Source organism: Convolutriloba macropyga, chromosome 9 (assembly GCF_964194025.1).
Source record: "Convolutriloba macropyga chromosome 9, txConMacr16.3, whole genome shotgun sequence".
NCBI lineage: Eukaryota > Metazoa > Xenacoelomorpha > Acoela > Convolutidae > Convolutriloba > Convolutriloba macropyga.
The window spans coordinates 48,031,557-48,053,803 of record NC_134476.1 but is presented as its reverse complement, the minus strand read 5'-3'; the positions used below and the strand labels follow the sequence as shown (position 1 = coordinate 48,053,803).

The 22,247-nt window shown below is 36.5% G+C and overlaps 1 protein-coding gene across 2 annotated transcripts in view; it reads right to left on the bottom strand.

Annotated features, from left to right (window-relative positions):
- Positions 1-22,247, bottom strand: part of LOC142345814 (very long chain fatty acid elongase 2-like) — a 493,465-nt gene that overhangs the window by 4,668 nt on the left and 466,550 nt on the right. Inside the window, exons 4-6 of one of the 2 annotated variants that reach the window (XM_075398188.1) lie at positions 6,621-6,641; positions 4,014-4,153; positions 3,107-3,263 (exon numbers count right to left, since the gene is read on the bottom strand). In XM_075398188.1, coding sequence (XP_075254303.1) covers positions 3,107-3,263; positions 4,014-4,153; positions 6,621-6,641 — 318 coding nt within the window. The remainder of the gene's footprint in view (positions 1-3,106; positions 3,264-4,013; positions 4,154-6,620; positions 6,642-22,247) is intronic. The other variant, XM_075398189.1, reaches the window with a different exon arrangement.

Below are 22,247 nucleotides of genomic sequence, written 5' to 3'. Positions count from 1 at the left end.
AACGGATTATGCGAATTGAAAAAAACCATTTCTAAATCGGATCGAAAAAATAAAATCAAAATCAAGGTCAAAATGCCGCATGTGAACAAAAAACCAATAGCGATAAATTGAAATTTGATTCGAACAAAAAACTAGGCCTAGAAAGAACGATGAATAGATTGGGAAAACCAATTAGAAAAAACTCAATCTAATAAATTGAAAAAACAGAAAATCAAAGTGAAATTGCCGCATGTGAACAAAAAACCACAAGCGAGAAAGCGAATTTTTGTTCAAACACCGTTTTCGCATTCTACTGTAAAATTACAGCAAAAAATTTCACGTCGCAAAACCACTCAAATTTTTCTCTCCACTTCCTGTTTCGGCGTGACCAAATCACTGCTCCAATTTGACTTCAGAAATCGTGAAAACGTGTGGACAGATCTTAAAAAAAAGACAGGGCCTCAATACAATTCAAATTCTTTGAATTGTAAACATAGACGGAAGAATTCCGGAAGCAACTCGAAGCGTCAGAAATTCACAAACCAAAACCCTAAATGCAGCGGAAGCCATTACCAATTGTACTAAACCATTAACTCATTACCTCCCCAGATCTGATCTAAAATTTGGTGAGTTAAACCACTGTCACCAAGAGAACAAAACGCAGCGAAATTTTATATTATTGAAAACGTTTGGTAACGTTAAAAAAAGTCCAAAATAATTAACAGGGTCAAAATACTGATAGGCTGAAAAACTGATAGGGCTATCAATTGCCCTCAAATACTTAATTCATGATTCTAATCTCAAAGATCGAGAAAGCAAACGGCAGATAATAATTTTAGAAACTAAGTTAAATCTTTTCAAAAAAGAATGCTCAAAGTTAAGAATCAGAAAACCACTACAATTACACCTCTAATTACTGCAATTATGAAGAAAAAGAGCAGATACTTCTTCCTTGTACATACGCTAGACAACATGATTTCACACTAATTCAAAAATTAAATTGATCATAGAAAAGACATAAGCAGCAGAGGAATATTCAAAGGCAAATAATCGTTTAAATTAAAACCAAGGCCGGCAGAAAGTTGCAGTAACCATTATTAAGTGGATGCTTTGGAAAAGTCTCACTAGCAGCTCTCAGTACTGCCTTATGTTGAATGAAATCAATTGCAAACCAGAGAAATGACGAAAATCTAAGAAGCTGAAATCATTCAATTATTTAACAACTGACAACATCAATACACCGAAAATAAATGTAGATGCCAGCCCGAAGCAAGAATGATACTAACTAGAATGTGAAGAATATGGACACAATGTAAGGAACACCGTAACAAAATGACATTCTTGATTTTTGAAAGTTAAAAATCAAATTTAAAAAACAAGAAAAACGAAATCATTTCAATATTAAGCATTCGAGACATAGAAAAGATAACAAGCCATCCGATACGAAGATCTATCCTCCTCAAAAATGGAAAATAGAAAATACGAAACATCGGAACATTTTGCAAAAAATGGTCAAAAAACTTTTAAGACTGCATTTATGAAAAGCCAAAAAAAAAAATAAAAAATCAAGAATTATGTGCCAATTGTGAACCTGAAACGCATCTTCAGGCTCTGCAAAACACTGTGGTATCAATTGCCGAGGTTGACATTTCAATATAGCATCGAATAAAAATTATTTCTACAAAAAACCAAATTACAAGCAAAAAACTCGGCCACTTAGACGAAAAAACGGCTAAAAACGGTTATCTATATGTGCCATTCAGTCAAAAACTACTTTTCAAAGTCGAAAAGTAATTCACTAAACGCAGTGCATTATCAAAAATCTTCTTTCGCTCAGAAAAAAGTAGTTCACACGGCAATTTTACTCACTTTCACTTTTAGGTCAAAACAGCGTCTGAACGAATAGTACTTCAGGTAAAAAAAACCTTAAGAAAACCAATACTCCTCTTCGAGTCGTAAAAACCAAGAGAAGGCCAATAATAGACTCAGCTATCGCTTCGCGGCTATTAATAAGCGTAAACGATTTTTACTTTTTACATCATTAGAATTACAAAAAGTTTAACTATAATGGCTAAACATAAACCGACAAATGTCGGAAGAATTGCTCTTGAACGACAGGCGAGGCAATTTAATTCAGGGGCTGTAGCCTAAACAATTTTTATTTTTGGGTGCAAAAAACTCGCCCTCAACGGCATTCGAACCATTGCTCTCCCGATCCCTAGGCACCCGCACTATCCACTGCGCTATGAGTCACTTATTTTAACTATATTGCAAACTATTGTATATTAGCAACAAGCTTTACTTCGGAGTGAGAGCAATAGAGATCGCTCAAAAATGATGAACGAAAGCGTAAAAAAGTCGCTTGAGAAGTCAAATAATCTTCTAGAAGAAAAGCGCAAAATTGTCAAGCGAAACATTTGCATAAAAATAAAGCCGGCAGATTGCCCGAATAGCTGCGAAAGACTAGACCTGCGTGCCATATAATAGAGATAGAAACAGATACAGATCTAAATAGAAAAGAAAATCGACGCCGCTCGAAACGCTAGGTAAAAAACATTCAGCGATAAATAAATAAAGCTTGCTAAAACTCATCCCACAGAAGCCTTTTATTACGGACCTTTACTGCACATTTGAGTTCCTTTGACCTTAAACAAATTCAAATTAAACTTAAGTTTTAAAGTGCAAAAGTCACTTTATTGAGTGCGGTAAGTCGCTTGTGATCAAAATCTAATCACGCAAAAAAGTTTTGCTAAAGAGAGTGAGAAATGACGTCAAGCGCGCAAACGCCGTTAGTGAGAGGAAGAAGCCATTCAGAAAATTTGACTTGTTCAGCTTTGCTGTGTGAACAAATGTAAAACGAAAAAAGAGCGTCAGACGACGAAACAAGAAAAAACCAAGAGCACCGCAATATAGCTTCGCTCAGCTTACAGCTTCGCAGCTATAAAAAAGACACACGCGTATACAATAATTGCTATGAACTTCGTTCAAGAGCAATTAATAAAATTTCTAAGGCTACACAAACCATTAACAATGTATCAACCGGTTGTTCTTAAATGAATATCAAAAACAAAACTTCAATGCGGGAACAGTTTGGAAAAATGTTGTTTAGTTAGACAAACTAGCTAACCAACTGTAGTTTGGTGATGTATTTCTTCCACCATAGATACTTCTGGTTAACTCCTATGGCGGAGAGGAGGTAGTAGAAGTACATGACAGTGTGGACGAAACAGTTGAGAAGAGGAGCGAAGAAGGTACTCCCTCCAGGCACAAACACCACTGCGTACCTACAATGTCATATTTTACATAAAACTATGAAAAACTACATCACCAAGTTACTATTAACAATTAATGCTTAACAATTATTATTTATTATTAAAAGTGACTAATAATTTGTGATTACGTCAAGGTATTTATTTAACTAGCCTTAAGGCTCTTCAAATGTGTAATATTTTTTGGTGAAAGAATAAGTAAACATAACCGACTAATATCGGACAAATGCCTCTCTAAAGACTGATGGGCGCTCGCTTCTACTGCAGTCTGCTTCCGCTGGAATGGGGAGAGAGATAAAAAGGGGCATTGGGTTCACTAAGGGGCTCCAAATGCTATTTGGTGCTTATGAAGGTCACCAGTAAGATTTGCAGCCAAAAAATGGGGGACCAATTTTGGCGAGTTTTGATTCGACGGCCCTGCTTTTAGCGGGAAACTACCACCAAATTCAGTTCACCCGATTAAAATAGTAGATGAGAGAACAATTTAGATCACGTGGAAATTAAAAAGTCGAGCGTGACAAACGTCACCCGATTTTGTGAAGACATCGAGTACAATAATACCTTCAACTTCGAGATCAATTGAAAAGTTTGTGTTTATCTATTTATATTCAGATAAAACCCTAAAAGCTAGTAATAACTGCCGTTGGATTAGCTGATTCAAGCTAATTGTTATCTAAGACAAGAATTAGAAACAGGTTGACTGGAAATTAGGTGGAAATTTGATACGTGTGTATAATTATACGTATGTAATGGTAATTGACTTACCATGTCATGAGAGCAATGGATGAGTGATGGTAGAGATGGAGGAAAGAGACCTGATTGAACTTCTTTCTCAGCAACATGAACCAAGTGTCGAAGAACTCCACAAACTTGGACGCATAGTACCACCAGCACACACTCAGCAGCTGTCAACACAAAACACAGCAATACCAAGGCAACCATCAAAGCTATCCAGTCCAAAATTATTTTATCCACAAAACGTGGACACTATACCCACACCCGACATGATGCAGACTTGCTTTATTACCGAAAGATTTTATCACTTAATATAATCAGCGTATATTTAGGAATATCATCATCGTTTGGGCAGAAGACAAGTAGTTGACACGTGACAAGCAAAGACTAGAAACCTATTTGGCTGAAGGTATGCTCTCAATCAGTAACTTTTTCAGCTAAACATGAAGTTCTGAGCAGAGCATAGAATAACAACGGGGTAGACCAACATACAGCAACGGGAGAAGTAACACGCAAGCTAATGGGTTTACATACAGCATTAGTACCCACCCGTTCACCGTGCCAGTGAATGAGCGCTATTTGGTGTAGGTTACAACCTCCATCAGCGTATTAAGCACATTAAGCATATATTCAGGGGTACGTAAATATCCCCACCCACAAGCACCTCTCCCGCCTTTTAATAATTAGTACTTGTATTTTTCGCACTCGTATTTCATCATAGGATTCAGACACCGTTTATTCCCACATGCAAACCTTTCGTTATAATTTTTGTTTTTATTCAAACTATAGATGAAAAAAACTCGGCTTGAAAGGCAGTCGAATCAAGCAGCTCAATAACAGTAAAAATAGCCTTAAATATTTGTTTCGACGCTCTTTAGGGCGGTGGGTTGGGGTTATAAGATCAGCAGCTTTATTTCTTTAGTCAATTTGGGCCGACCGATTTCTCATGTATAAAGATTTGAGGAAAATAATTAAAAAGCCCGTCGAGCTTAGCATATTTTAATGGTATGATTTTGAGATTTTGAGTTTTGCAGTCTTCAGGAGTTCTTAACTTTCGATTTCCAAATTTGCGTTAAATTTGGAATATTTTGTTCACTTTTTAGTAACTTTCATACAATGTTGAAATGTTGTTCACATGTCGAATGTGCATCAGAACGTTGGTAGGTTTATTTTCCAAAGGTGATTAAGGTTGGAAAACCATTTCGTAGTATTTTTCTGCCTAAATTTCGTGGAATTCGTTTTGTAAAGCTTGTTCGGAAAATTGGCATCGAATCGGTCAATTTTCAGCAAACTTGTCGAAAAAAGATGCTCCAAAAACTACTGACACATCTTAAATAGACTAGCTTGACTATTTGGTCTTCCACTGAACAGCGCATTAAGGTGGAGCTATTTTTTAAAAAATTTTCAATCATTTTTTAAATTTGCTACGTTTAATCTCTTTTAATTGGAATGATGCTCAGTTATGACGTACGTTCCAAAAATCTGTCAATATATGAATTATTTGTATTATCATGCAAATTTTTAAAATTCAGCTGTCTTTTAAATTTAGTGCAATTTTTCATTTGCAATGTAAAACACAATAGACAATCACCAGGTCGATAATTCCGCACGTTAATGCTTCCACTGGTAAAACGGTATTACAATCAAAATAAAGAAGCAATGACCATATAGAGAACATTCATCAAGATTTCAAAGCAATGTCATACTGCTTTTCGCATTATTCTTTTGCCTATATGGGAGATATATATTTTTAATTTTGGAAAAACTCAAAAGTAATGAAAAATTTTCTATGAATTAAGAAAAAAACTGGATCTATTTCTCGAGCTACCGCAAATTTCATTACCGTCCAAATGACCTTTCGTTTGTAGTGCTTTACAACATAAAAGACAGCAAACATTTTTATGCTACACCTCCTGAGAAAAAAGGACATCATTTTATGCAAAGTAAAAAGCATTTTCTATTCACTTTTGATTTATAAAATGTGCATGAAGATAGCAAAGACATATTTTACAATTTATCAAATCAAATTAAACGGTTGCTAACATGGCCATAACTACATTCGTTCACTCTAGTCAAGAGAAGAGAGTTGAGATCAGTTCAAAATTTACCAAAATTTGGACCTTGTACTTTTGTCACCAAATTCTAACTAAGAGCGCGCTTTGTTTAGATGAATTTTCGCGCAAGCATACAACATTGCTTGATTTAAAGTAACTACTAGCCAAAAGCTACTATGTAAATGCATCAAGGACGGCGGCTAGTGTGTTTTATTAGCCATACAGCATGGTTAGATAGAATATATGTATACGGTAGTTCCAATACAGGTTATACCTCAAATACACATACTTTAGCTTCTATATTTTTGTCTAAAGCTACCGAGTGCACGTGAAAAATATGACGTAAAACCGAAGGTTTACAATCAATAATTTATTGAGGAGAAATTTACAAAAGCTGTACCACAGTGACGCAATTTTACCCATTATCAAAACCAAATCCAGCTAAGTTGAAAACAGTATAATTAAAAAAGCAGAAAACCTAGAATAAAACAAGAATACTTTGTTAGTTCGAGGAAAATGTCTTAAATCACACTTTTTTTCAATAAGAAGGGACACAGTTGTAAAGAGCAATTGAACTACTAACGTTATCGTCTGGGGATTTGCTCTAAAACACGTAACTCTTGAAGAAGAAAGACTAGTGGAAGAGCGGACCAGTTGAAATGAAAATACTTTTCACGACGATTTTTGAAACAATTGAGGAAAAATTAAAGTATTTTTATTTCTCGTTTCGCGGACTTCGATAATTTATCCATGAATGCAAGCTACAGCTGATTTCAAGCAAAGCTGAGGCTGAAGATTTTGAGTTTGTTTAATTTGTGTTTTCAGGACCTCAGATCGCCTGATACATTCATATAATATTCCGACCCTGTTCAACTTTCCTCGATTCTCTAGTTAACAGAAACTTTTTTGATGCAAATATTTTATGATTTTGGGAGTTGAAAAACTATAAAAAAAATTGTGATATATCGCGACGATCAAAACTTAGAGTTTAAGTTAAACTTCCATAAAAGCAAAACTTTCTTACCTGATGCTGGTGAAGTAAATTTATTTAATGGCTACTAAATTGAACCGAATCGTTGTTTCAACTGTGTTCATACAACAAGTTCATCAGTGTACATAAACAATAAATTTGAGCGATTAACTCGACTTTCCCACCATCAGTGATGACCATAAACCAACTCGATGATCCTCCCCGTAGATACCAATGACACGTTCTCAAGTTAGGAGAACAATGTGTTAAGTGCAAAAAACTGCATTTACGGCAAGGGGAAAAACTTGTTCATACTTAAGGTTTAAATTAACCAATATCAGTTAATTTATATATAGACGGTTCTGTAATTTTTCATACTGATAGCAACTATAAATACCTGTGAATTTTTGTACGTTTAGTCCATTTTGAATAAACTATTTAAAAGAAATATTGTTACAGGCGTTCAGACCATCGACCGACCGACAAATTTTTGATCAGCACAATGCTGAATCCTGTACTGCGTGGATTGTCTTTCGTGGCGAAAGGTCGCGCAGAGAAGAAAGAAGACAAACTCAACAACGATGGTGCAATTTCGGACCTACAAGTAACGAACTTCTTTTTTAATATGTGCGGAAAAGACACACATCTAAAAATAAGGAGCCTTAAGAGCACTAAAAAACTACTAGGCACACCATTTAAAGAGATCAGAGTACTAATTCGAAATTATATTTCTCCCAAAGTTATAACGGCAGAAAGGGCTAAATTTCTGTCCGTTGTCCAAGGCGTTGGAGAATCATACGATGTTGGAGAATCCAAGGCGTTGGAGAATCAAGAGAGGAAGCACGCTATTGTTTTACTAGACACTAAAAACAGTGACCAACCCCGAGGAGGTGTTGATAAAAATAAAGTTTATCTTTGGTTTGAGAGAGCCTGAGGCAAAATTAAGACTATTAGACTGCATCAAAACTAAACCCAGGACGAATCATTCTGAAATGACAGAAAGCCTACAGTTCAGAAGTCAAGCAATGGCTTTTGCGAGTTCTTCAACAGGTAATAAACCGGTTAGTGAAAGAAGTGAGATACTAATTCAAAGACCTTCAGAAAACCGAGGGAAAAGTTCACCTGTAGTAAAGGCAATGGTCACTTGTGTAATTGACGTGGATATTAGCCACACAGAAGAAAGCCGTGTCCGGCTTTGAACAAGAAATGTAACACCTGTGAAAAGGTGGGACACTTTGCCAAATGTACAAAAGTAAAACTCAGCTCAGGTCAGGAAAGACCACCAGCAGAACAACTTCTGCGAGGAAGAGGGTAAGTTGTCTGGTCGAACATCTTCAGAAATGGGAATGTACTATACACGGAAAAACGTGTTTAACATGTCAGCGACATGCGAGTACATTACAGTAAAAGACCAAAAAAATGCAAGTTGATACCGGTGCTGATAGCACGGTGATGTCATTATTCATCTGGACTGAGCTTGGTGAACCTCTGTTAGACGGGAAAATCAGACGTCTTGAGGCTTATGATGGTCACCAACTGACGCTTCTGTGATCACTAAAATGTAATGTTGAGTGGAACGGAAGTAAGTATATGCAACAACAAATAGCAGTTCAGCAATCCGACAAAGAATTTGAACTACTTGGGAGAGACACAATACTCCAAGAAGGCATCAACATAGCGTGTGATGAAAAAATACCTGCAGTCGCAGGATGTAAAGCGCATGTGAAACTCATATCGGTATCACAGCCGATGTTCTGCAAGGATAGAACAATACCTCTACAAGACAGTGTTAAAGAGAAACTTGAGACGATGTTGCGGCAGGGTATCTTGGAGCCAGTGCAACCCGGTGGGGCCACAAATGCATCCCCAGTGGTTTGGCAGAGGAAGAAAAATGGAGTACTAAGATTATGCGTGACCTGATGGTTCACATTAACAGCAAAGTTATAGACGAAGCTCATCCAATCCCAGACACGGAGACCACATTCCATAATCTCCATGGGGCCTCTTACTTCGGCAAAATTGACTTATCACACGCATATTATCAAATCGATTTGGACGAGGATGCAAAAAGAATATGTGCAATCAACTTATCACAAGGATTGTTGTTGTGCAGGAAGATGTCCAGGCTTCCTCAGGGCTTGAATTCTTTATCCATCTTCTAGAATTGCATCGAGTCAACTCTCAAAGAAATCAAGGGCGTGGTCATCTTTCAAGATGGTGTACTGGTATATGGAACAACAAAGGAGCAATACAAGAAACAAATCTTTGCTAACAAAAGTCGACTACGTGAGAGGAATTTCACTATCAATGAAAAGAAATCCAACTCTCAACCCGTCTCAAGCGTTACTTTTCATGGTTACTCAGTATCTGTAACCAAAGACCACTTCAGATGGGAAGACGACAATAGGCCGTGTCCTCAGACAGAGGGCATCCTGTGATCTATGCCTCAAGGAAGTTGTCACAGGCCGAACAAAATTACTCCAATATTCAGCGAGAGGCACTTGCAATAGTCTTTGTGGTCACGAGATTGAAACAATTCCTGCTCCGAAGGAGGTTCACTATACCAACTGACCACAAACCTCTAAATTATCTCTTTGCACCAGACGAGGAACTTCCTAAAACAGCATCAGCAGGAATCAAGAGATGCGCTATAGCGCTGATGGGATTCGACTTCGAATTAAAATATACACCCGGAGAGCAAATCACCAACGCTGATGCTTTTCGCAGACCACATTTTGATGACGAAGACAATGATCGGGTCTGCCTTGCTCTCGACAATATCGATTTTCTTATATCCGACCTGGTGACACAGTCAGACATCAGAACTGAACTGCTATCGAATCGACTTTTCTAAGATGTCATCAAACGAACAAAAAGCGGAAACTGGAAACAGTGCTCGGAAGCAGCGAAAGGTTTCGAACAACGGAAAGACGCCTTAACTGTCCACAACGCAATCATCTTTCGAGAAGGTGTGCCCTTCATTCCACCCAAATTTAACATGTGGTGATGGCGAAAGCTCATGAGATACACCCAGGCAAAATGCAACTGAAACAGCAGTCCAAACGATAGCTTGGTGGCTAGACATCAGTCAAGATTTTTGTAAGATGTTAGTAAATGTAAGGAATGCCAAAACAGCCATGGCCTAGGGGAAACAGTCTACTTGGCCAGAAGCAGAATTTTGGCAAAGACTCCATACGGACTGGGGTTACGATAAGGACCAAGGTAATATCTTAGTAAAAAAAGACGCTGGATCAAGCCGGATAGAAGCTTTCCCTGTGGGAAATAGAACTTCACGAACAGTGGAGATAGACTTGAGTCAAATCTTTGCAAATTTCGGGCTACCAAAAAAGTTAGACAATGGTAGCAAGTTTGTAAGCAGTGACCTGAAACAGTGGCGTGAATCACTGGGGATTAACAAAATGGAGTCATCCACAGCCAAGAGCAAATGGGCTTACCGAGCGAGCGGTCCAAACAGTGAAACAGTCTATTCAAGCCTAGAGTCCAAATCTGAATGTGTCATTTGGCGCTTTCCTACAACGAGCTTTGATGCCACAACGGAATACTTTCATGACAGCGGGCAAAAGTCCTGTGGAACTAATGCTAGGACGGAAAATCAGACTTCCAGAAGTCAGACTTTGATCTGTGTGAGCCAGTCTTCTCCAAACCAGCTAGCACATCAACAGTTCCAGCTATCTTCGTTATACGCATAGGAATGAACACTTCATTAATGCAGCCAAAGAATTCAAACAAGACAATGCTTGTTAGTGACAAACCAATTGCACGGCTAGAACTTGATGACATCAAGACTGAATCTACTGATCAGCAATCTACTGACTCACAATCTGAGAACAGTAGGAACAATATAGACGGCATTACCAAACTCCAATGAAGTAACTTCAGTAACTGAAGAAAAACCTTCAGGGGCAATCAAGCGAAAATAAAAAACAGCCAGAAAGATTTGGGCAAGCTATCCCTACAAACTTGCTTAAAAAGGAGGGAGGATGTGATATATCGGTCAAATCAGAATTTAAGTGAGGATATCAGATCAGATCAGTTTAAGTTGCTACTAAATTGAACCAAATCGCCGCTTCAAATTTGTTCATACCACAAGTTTATCACTGTACATAAGCCATAAATTTGACGACCTTCCACCATCCGTGATGACCATAAACCAACTTGACGATTCTCCCTGTAGATACCAATGACTTATTCTCAGGTTAGGAAAACAATGTCTTAAGTGCCCAAAAACTTCACTAATATCTGCCATATACGACAAGGCGAAAAACTTGCTCATACGTAAGGTTTAAATTAACCAATATCAGTTTATCTATAGCTAAACGGTTCTTTAAATTTTTATACTGATAGCAACTATAAATACCTGTGAATTTTTGTACGTTTAGGCCATTTTGAATTCAGTTATCAAAATAACAAAATTCTTGTCTTGTTACTTATGCTCGAGACCACGACAAAAACACAATCACTTGAAACTCAAAAATTATTTAAGAAATAATGTAAGAAACAGCGAGAAAAGTTGTAAAATAGTGATTTGAAATGTCGAAGAGAAACCGAGCAGTACTCTATACCATTATATTGAAATGAGAATTGTCACTATTTTTCATTACTGCTATTAAAAAGGCCAAACATTTGAAACTAAAACGTTCTGCAGCTGAGTCAACGTAAAAATCAGATTCAACGGAAGATAAAAATGAGACAATTTTTTTTTATTTTTTCTCAAAATTTCAAATTACTTTTTCGCACTCAGGCCAGCCTTCTCCTTAAAAATTCCAGCTAAAGCCATTAATCTCATTATTGTAAAAAAACTCATTTTGTTGTTAGAAATTCAGTTGGAATAATTGAAAAATTTATGCGTTTTTTAAAAAAACATTATACATATTAAAAAAATTGCAAGTAAAGGGCTAATATAAAAATTTGTTTGTCAAAATGGTCTGGACAATCAATTGCTTAACGCTATATAAAAAAATTGTCCAGCGCTTAAATTAAACCATGTTCCTGAAATCATGGTCTTCACCATGAAGTAAAATTGCGCTTCTAGAGCGTCCCAATTTATTTTCTGAAAGTTTTGCCGCAATTTCTACTCCAGTACAGAACTGCACATTTCATGTTTTCAGTGTACTGAGTTTCCATGTACAAACAGGGCCCAACATTGGCAGAGAGAAACAATTTGGCCTATCTGGTATATACTGCGCTTCATCAGTTTGTCCTGTTTGTGTTACAATTTTGAAAGATATTGAAGTTGCAAATGTGACTGCAATTGTTTCTTAAGATGCTGCGAGTTGGAACATAGAAGAAAATAAGTACTGAAATAAATTTTTTCTGAATAAATCATAGCACGATTGACAACGAAAAATCCTACGATAAAAAAAGTAGATATGCATAAAAAGGTCTGATTGGAAAAAAATTAAAGGTTTTCAGAAGCACTATTCTCTGGTAAAAAAATATAGCATGAATAGGCTGCGCAGATAGAAAAACTCACGGAGCGCCCCGGGTCCTCTGGTGTAAATTTGTTACTAAGATAAAAAACAAAAAAGGGGAATGGAAAAAAGGAGAATGGAGTTTTGTAATTCGCCATTACACAATAAAGCTTTTCCAGAGTTCCACAATAGATGTTCCACAATATATACTTTACAAAAAGTTCGCTCTTATTATTGGTTTTGTGTTTTTTGCATATATTACTTTGGCTTGTGCCCAAAGTGAATTTGAATTTGAAAATGATTGTCAAAATAGATTCCAAACCTACTCCGGAAGTATTGAAACCAATGTGGAAACAACAAGACGTTTAAAAAAAACCACATTGAATTTCCGTTAAGTTATAAAAAGAAACCACTTTAAAAGGTGCGAGTCAGAGCCGGGAAAAAGTAAAAAAAAACGGAAGTGACAGTGGTACTATGAAAAATTAAAACGTTTCCATGATGCCTTGCCGTACGACGCATTGTTCCAGTTTTGTTCAAATAGATGAAAGAAAAACATTTTAAGATGCTTCTTAAACTAATGGTCTCGCATTCATTTCAATTATGTTTTCTAAAGTTAAATTGAGAAATTTATTATGAAGAAATGAGCCGATACTCAGGATAGAGTTCTTTGGTGCAGTTTACTTTGTGATTGAAGCCGTATAATTTCATTCGCCTGCTGTACCACAAATTTATGTTGGTAAGTGTGGTCTTTCAAAAATTGGAAGCTGGTTTCTGGTAAGTTTCATAAAATAATTTAGTGCTTTGTATTCCAAGAAAAACTTTACTGGAAGAACTTGATGTTTTAGTTACAGATCAGATGAAACGTCGTATTTCTTGCAATTGAAGCACGTCTTCACAGCCAAGCGTAATTGTTTCTCCAACGTAATGAAGCAGCTTTATCGAACTGGCGAGAAAAAGAACCGAGTAGCGTAAACGAAAAGGTGTTCAGAAGTAGTATTCTTGTTTGCTTAGGGAACGGGCAAGAAATGCGTTTTAATGTTTTTACGTTAATACGTCAAGAAATACGTTAATACTTGCTGCCATTTTGCGAAATTTTTAAATTATTTTTGAAAACTTAAACTCCAATCAAAATATACACCAAAATATATCAAGCAACTGATATATGGTATTCTGTGCTTACCGACCAAGAAACTGTTTCTGGTCTGTTTCTGTTTGGTCTCTTCAAGTTTTGATTTTCGGAGAATGTAATAAATCCAGTCTTAGAGTCATTGAGCATTTGACGTTGTTTCATAAGATTCAGATATTTTTTCTAAGGATTGTTCGAGATTTTGTTTTGCTAATTCAAGAAGTATTCTATGCAAGAATGATAGTATGGCCAACGTATTAAAAAATTTTTTCCATTAGAAGGTATGAGTTGGTTCAAGTAATTAATATAAAGGTGAAACAAGGGCAACTCAAAATGTCCCCTGTGGGACACCTTGATATAGCTCAATCCAATCAGATTCGATATGATTCAATGGTTTTTTGTAGCATGTGTGATTGATAGCTATTGATTAGATTTATTTCATTTCAAGAAAATCCTCAATCATGCAACTTATGGAGAAGTATCTTGTGATTTATTGAATCAAAAGCTTTAAATAGATCTAGTAAAGCTGCAGTGATAAATTTATTCTGATTTTTGTACAGTAGAGTTTGTTGAGACTCTGTTACCACAACCAAATTGAGTATGGGAAACCAATGCAAACTTTTCAAGATTTTCTAAGACTTGCTTACGAAGCAAACACTCAAATACTTTTAAGAGTGATCTTGTGATTGATCTGTAATTCTCAGGCAAAGAGTTGTATCCTTTTATTCAAAAATAGGATTAACAATTGCTTTTTTGAGATCAGGAAATTTTCGTTCAGCTAAGAATATGCTAAAAAGCCATTTCATTGGCTCAGCTAAAAACATCTTTAAGAGTCCATGATGGGATATCTGAAGAACCGGACGGTTTATTTGAGTAATTTTTCAGAGTCAGTAAAACTAATTTCGTGGTTACGAATCTAAAATGAAAATTGGTTTTAAGTGTTCTATGAGAATTGGGAAAAAGCTATAAGCGCTTCCAATTTAATCACGTATTTTATAAGAATTATAATTGAGAAACAGGACTATTTTGTTATCAGTAATAACGTTATCAAAAGAGTTTTTGAGGCAGAAGCTATTTTGCAAGAACTTAGGAGAGAGTTTCTTGAGTCGTTTATCATAATCAATTTTGTTCTTTAAGATACCTATAGCTGTTATACTAAGGAACCTATAGTTAGATATCATATTTAAGACACCTGATTGTTGGTAAGTGAGTCAAACCATGGCATTTATTGCAAAAACTGGGGCGAGCTACAACTACAGCAAAAAAAGTTACATAAACTTAAAGCAATTGAGGAAACTTATAAATGGTTAAACCTATAAATTTCAGAAGCATTTAACCGCGGGAGAATTTGTAACTAACTATAATAATGGCCAGCTCTGCAACAACATGGACATATAAATGCCACTTGAAAATAACAGTTAGGTACGATTGGTATCCAAAAGTTCGATCAACAACCGATTGAGGTCGGAAAAGGTCCTGGTGGAGGCTCAATACTAATACAGCCTTCCTCTTTCGCGAGTAGCCTCAATTGACGTTATTAGGGGTTTTGGACGCCTCAAAAGACCATTTTCAAAATATCAAAGGCAAAAAAACAATTTTGGCGCATTTTCCAATGCAGTTTTAGTAGTAAATTGCTGTCATTGAGTCCAGCTGCTTCGAATTGAGAATCAGAACAATTCAGAAGCCACAAACTGTTTATTACCTTAAAACACAGCCCTTTATATGAACGAAATGCTTAAAAAAACTACAAACAGCTCTGCTTCAGAACTCGGCATTTCAAAATGATTTTTTTTCCCATGATCAGGTTAACAGAAAATCTCTACTTCATTGCTACTCTCATCAAAAAGCTCTTTTAAAACACATAGTTAAACATAAACCGATTAATGTCAGAATAATTGCTCTTGAACGACAAGCGAGACAATTTAACTCAGATAGGCTGTAGCCTAGATAAATTTCTCTTTTAGGGCGCAAAAATATTAAACCACTTCGGGATTCGAACCATCGACCTTCCACTCTCTGACCAGAAGCACTACCCACTCGGCTCTCAGGCCCTTCACTTCGGTATGCTGCAATTGATTTTAATTTTAGCAACAAGCTTTACTTCGGAGCGAGAGCGATAGAGATCACTCAGAAATGAAGAACGAAAGTGTGAAAAATCACTTGAGAAGTCGAAGAATGTTCGGGTCTTTCCCATTATACACCCCCCCCCCAACTTAGTGGTTAGATAACCTATAGCCCCCAATCATGGTAATTATACGATAATGGGGGGGGGGCTTAATTTCATGGGTAAGGCCCGAATGTTCTAGAAGAACAGCGCAAAATGGTCAAGCAAAAAATTTGCATGCAAAAAAAGGCCAACACGTTTGCAACAATTGCTAAGAAGTTCCTTCAAGAGCAATTAACAATATCTGGCAGGTCACCGGGAAATAGCTGCAATAGGTTGTACACCTGCAGTCCAAAATACCAATGAAAAGAATGAGACCTACAATTTTCTACAATTTTTTCTTTAAATCCAATTTTTGTGCTTTCTGTAAATGATTTAGACTTCTGTACTATAAATTTGACCTAATAAACGTCCTTTTTACACTTTAAATAATCTTATTAAAGTCAACAAAATTAATTTTGAATGAACAGAGAAGTCGATTTGAGAGAGCAAAATCACGAGTGACCGACTAAACAACTCTCAACTTAATAAAAATATGAAAATGACCCCACGTAATTCGTAAATTGCCCCCTGAACGAGTGAACAAATAGCTGATTTGCAGTGGGCGTGACATCAATGGTCGTATTAAACTTTGACGCAATGAAAAACCAGAAGGTCAATAATCGCTCCGCCCAAAAGGCTGATAATCACTATCGCAGCTGAAAAATACGCCAACAGAGAAAAAGATCTTAAAAACACGAATACCAAGAAGTTGAGCGGATACCGTAAAAGTACATAACCAAGGTGCCTATCAACACTCTCAATTGTGAAAAATTAACCTAAGAAATTTCAGTTTTCGTTTCCTTTACTAATGTCTAGTGATGTCAATTTGATTTTGAAGAAACTGTATAACTTACGTTCATCTATTAGCTACCCTCAAATAACTTTCATTTAGATTGACATTTACTCAGTTAGCGTTATCTCATTCAATTAAAGTAAGCAAAAGTCTCTTGAAAAAAAGTCATTTTTGAGTGCGAAACGCCACGTGTCCAAAAACGTATCAGGCGAAAACAAAAAACTCGCTGAAGAGTGCATGCACGCATTTCAGTAAAAACTAGCAGGTCCATAAAAGCAATCTAAATATTAATTCAAAAACCTTCGGACCAAGATATGTGCGCATCCCAATATTAATTTCAATGATGGTTTCACTGGAAACTGAAAAATTATAAACAATCCTGGATTAAATGAAAAAATCTCAGCAAGGGTAAAGAGCGCAATGGCCAGAAATACTAATCAAAGCTGCTGAAGTTGTATATAAATAGAATGTTGATACGTTCTGTTTTGATGAGAATGAAACAGCCGACTAATGTCAAGAAAACGGCCTCGAAAAAAGTACGGGGGCTAGTTCTAACCTGCTTTTGCCGTCAGCTAAAAACTCCTCCAAGAAGTTCAAAGCAAAAGCAGAACCTCCAAAAAGCAGCTAATAACACAAAAAAAAACTTGGAGCAAATTTTACCTCACTTTCGAAAGCAAAAACTGCTTAAAAATGTGAAGGAGAGCACAATTTAGACCACGCAGAAATCAAGAAATCATAGGCAAATCGCTGCTATTAATAAAGAGGAGAGGGAAAAGAAAAATCAGCATTTTTCGAAGAACTGCTTTCTACCAAAACTTTGTTTGGACAGTACCTTTTCTTTGCATCTTTCTATTTTGACATACTTTATTCGGGTCACTGATTTTTCTTGCGCGACATGTTTTTTGCGGTGCGTGCACCTTTTGGCATCTGGATTTTCCGGTAAATGGCTCGCTTTGCATTTCGATCAATAAATCTTTTGGTATTTGCACTTTTCGGACTTTGACCTTTTAAGAGACCAACTTTTCCGGTCATCAACCTCTCGCAAACTGTCTTAACCATGCTGCTCGAGAATTCCTAAACATGCGAGAGCTCTAAAAACATGCTCCAAGAGGCCTCTTAAGCATGGATTTTTGCCTTTAGTTAAACATGGTGCCTTGTAAACTGTCATACACATATAGGATTGCATCACGATTCTAGTTTTTTTTACGATTCTACGGCAAAAACACATAGCTAAACAGGTGCAAAATCAATAATAAAAAATGGTCAAACGGACCACCAAATCAGCCGACAGAGTCTAAATGTGCTATAAATGTTTACGTCATTAACTTTTCAAAATTCAATTTTCAGAAAAGATCGTCCTGCAATTCTAGACGCAGACCTGCAAAACGATAACACAAAGCTTGGGACGCCCCATAAAAAAACTGATAGTTGGAAAAAAGAGGTCGGCCATATATTTATCACGTTGTTGGTTTTAAAATGTGGGAAATACAAACAATCGTTTAATAGACTAAAACAGTTTAAACATAAAACCACTAACGTCGAATGAAATGACCTCGAACGACAAAGCGCGGGGGATTTAATTTAGAGTTGTGACTCAGAAACTTTTTTGGGTGCAAAATGCCGAGATAGAACCCTCGAAGCTGCAGGGCGTTCATACTCGACTGCTAACAATCACTTCTATGTTAACAACAAACGCCTTCGAAAAAAGTACGGGAGCTAGTTCCAACATGTTTTTGCGGTTAGCTAAAAACTCCTCCAAGCAGTTTAAAGCAATAGCAGAAGCTCCATGCAGCTTAAAATACAAAAAAAAAATTGGAGCAAATTTCACCTCACTTTCGAAAGCAAAAAGTGCTTAAAAATGTGAAGGAAAGCACAATTTAGACCACGCTGAAATCAAGAAAACAGGCAAACTAAAATATCGGATATCCAGATTTCAAACAAAAAGGATGCACTAAAAACCTACTTCAAAAAAGTCGGAAGTAGTGTAACCTCATGTTCACAACCGAAATAGAAAACAAAAAGGGCCATTCATAGCTCTGCTAAGCTACCAATATCGTAGCTATTAATAAAGAGAAGGAGAGGGAAAAGAAAAATCAGCGCTTTTCGAAGAACTGCTTTCCACTAGACCTTTCTTTGACACTACCCTTTCTTTGCATCTTTCTATTTTGACATACGTTTTTCGGGTCACGATTTTTCTTGCGCGACATGTTATTTACGGTGCGTGCACCTTTTGGCATCTGGATTTTCCGGTAAATGGCTCGCTTTGCATTTCGATCAATAAATCTTCTGGTATTTGCACTTTTCGGACTTGACCTTTTAAGAGACCAACTTTTTCGGTCATCAACCTCTCGCAATCTGTCTTAATCATGCTGCTCGAGAATTCCTAAACATGCTCATCGAGAGCTCTAAAAACATGCTCTCAGAGGCCTCTTAAGCACGTATAGCAAACAAGGTATTAGCAAAACTCACGATTCTACTCAGTTCTTTTGACGATTCTATAGCGAAAACACAGAATAGCTAAAAAGGTGCAAAATCATTTAAAAAATGGTCAAACGCACCACAAAACCAGCCGATAGAGTCTAAATGTGCTAAAAATGTTTACGTCATTAACTTTTCAAAAAGCAATTTTCCGGAAAGATTGTCCTGGAGTTACAATCTAGACGGAGAACTGCAAAACGATAACACATGTCTTGGAATACCCCATAAAAAAATCCAATAGTTGGCAAAAAGGGTGCTGCCACATATTTATCACGTTGTTGGTTTTAAAATGTGGGACATACAAACAATCGTTTCATAGACTAAAACAGTTGAAACAAACCCACTAACGTCGAATGAAATGACCGCGAACAACGGAGCGCGGAGGATTATCATTTAGGGTTGTAGCGTAGGAACTTTTTTGGGTGCAAAAACCTCAGACCTGATAGAACCCTCGAAACTACAATGGCGTTCATGCTCGACTGCTAACAATCACTTCTACATTAACAACAATCTTCAATTCCAAATGAGAGCAATTGAAATCACTCGAAATGAAGAAGTGAAGCATGAGAAAGTTACTTGAGAAGTCACCGAATGTTCTAAAACAAAATCGCAAAAATGGTAGAGCAAAAATTTTGCATAAAAAGACCAACGCGTTTACTGACAAGAATTGCTTCAAACTTCGAGAGAAATTAAAAAATTGGAAAAAATCTGTAAATATTTTTATTCTTTCAATTGAATTTCATTTGGCAGCTAAGTTATTTACTGTAAATTCTTTAAAGAAAATGTTTTGAAGCTCAGTTTCAGTGCGTTCCCCATCTCATACAAAATGAAAACCTTAAATTAAGTACAATATAGTTTCTCTTCGATGCTATTTTCATTTCATTAACATTTCATTACTTTTGTTTTCAAATTACTCTTTATAATATTTATTGTACGAATAGGTACCACTGATGTACAAGAGAACACGATTGAACAAAACAAGCAGCGAAACAAAAGGGGGTGAAGATCATGATATCCAATCTTAAATCAAATTGAAAAATTTGCTCAAAGCTTTTTACTTGTAGCCAGCACAAATTGTTGATTTAGCAAAAAAGAAAGTTTAATTTTAAGCTCCTTTCGAGAAGAAATAAGCTTTGAAAATCATTAAGTAGTAACTGAGCTCTCCTTTTCAAGATCTGAAACTTTTCAGATCCTTTTCAAGATCTGAAACAAATTTTTCAGTTTAAAAAGCTTTAGATTTCATAACAAGAAAAGCACGTTTAAACATCTCATTTCAAAAATTCATATATTTGATTTGATAATGGCTTAAATTCAGAAAGCTAGCAAAAAAATTGAGTGCACAGCTCAGTACAAAAAGTAAACAAAATAGTCAAATGGTTAAAAGCAAAATTGATCAGGAAAAAGTTGCAAAAAGACCAATTCGAACCGAATAATTGTTACAAACTTCGTTTGAGAGCATTTAAAGAACATAGCCGACCGATTGCCAGAAAAACCCCCGAAAAAACCACTTCTATTTTTATGTGAATTGACACAAAGAAAAAAAGAAGAGATGAAATAAACGCCCATTAATTTTCGGAATTCTCAGGGCCAGACTGAATGCAACTGTCACGCGACACAAGGAGAAAGCTCAAAGAATAGAGATTGCACAAAACTGTTTTCGATTTAAAAAAGTCAGAAGCTCATCCCAAGTATGTGAGCATTGATGTTGGGGGCTTCGTTTAGTCATCTCTACTGAAATTCATCGACTGGCTGCAGAGTCATTTATGCGAGCGGGTAAGTCAAAAACTTAATTACTAATCACATATAATTGACCTAAAAGCTGACGCAAAAGAGAAACAAATGAGTTCATAAACAAATTCAAACATACCCAGCAGATTGCCCGGAAAAAAGCCACCGTTGGTTCCCAAAACACCTATTGGGAATGAAGGAACAGAAAAACAATGATAAAAACGATGAAAGTGAGACCTACTTTGATTGGATTTCGTAGTTATGTATGCCCATTTTTCTTAATGAGAGGATGATTGGGCTAGTATAAATGCCAAGACGCATTAGAGCTTTTATCTAAGGCGTATACGAACAAAGTTCGAACATAACCGACTAAAGTCGGGCGAATTGCTCTCAAACGATCGGCGAGCGGTTGGCTTTGTCAGTAGCTAGGCACAGTTTAGTGAGGCTAGCTTTTGATTAATTGAAGGGGCGTAAGTGAGAGCAGCGGGGTTTGGGGGGGGGGGGTGCACCGAGGGGTTAAGAGTGTGGCAACAGTGGGGGGGGTCAATCTCTAAGAACCGCACTTCGCACCATAAAAATAAGTCCCCAAAACAGATTCTGTGAATCGCATACTTGAAGACTAGTGAGCTGAAAGGCACTAAGAGCACTTAATGCCCCCTGGGCGCTACCTGTCTATGCAGTTTTTGAAGAAAAGTCAAATGCGTCAGAAGAAAAATTACTCAAGCAAAAAATCGCATAAAAAGACCAACAGAACTAATATAATTGCTACAAACTTCGTTTGAGAGCAATTAACTAGCGGGCATCTAAAATTGGTCTTTATGGGTTTACCCCGACTATTTTGATTTCGTTTTTCGATACGGATTCTGCTCAGTTTAGATTGCTTTGTTGAACAACTGCTGTTTAAAAGCACTTAGCAGAATCAGAGAAGAGTGAAAATAAACTACAGAAGTCAAAAAACATTTCACATAAAACGTTGAGCAAGCCGTGAAATAAGGTAAAGCGAAACAAACTTTCACTAGCAGGACATTCACTGACTAAAAAAACGAGATCAATTAGAATGAAACAAAATTTTAAAAAAATTTCTCTGTGTTACAGTTGGCATTTCTAAAACATGTATCTCGAAAATCACTTGCAAAGTAAATATCAAATGCACAAGATGTTTATGAACTGTGACCAACACAAATTACTGTTCATTTGTCAAAAAATTAAGAGAAACGGACAAGAACATGAAAAATCGCATCTTATTGGGCTCAAACAGACTTTCGCTTTGTATTGAGGCGGTCCTCAGCAAAGCAACTTCAGCAATCTAAGGACCTAAAAGAGTTCTTAGAGATTCCTAATCATGTTTCCAAAGCTGCAAAATGCAAGAGAACTTTCATTGAACAAATAAAGAACGACTTCAAAATCATTAAGAATGGACATTGAAAATTAGTTGAAAAAACCCGACGCAAACACTAGAAATGTCTTAAATAACCTT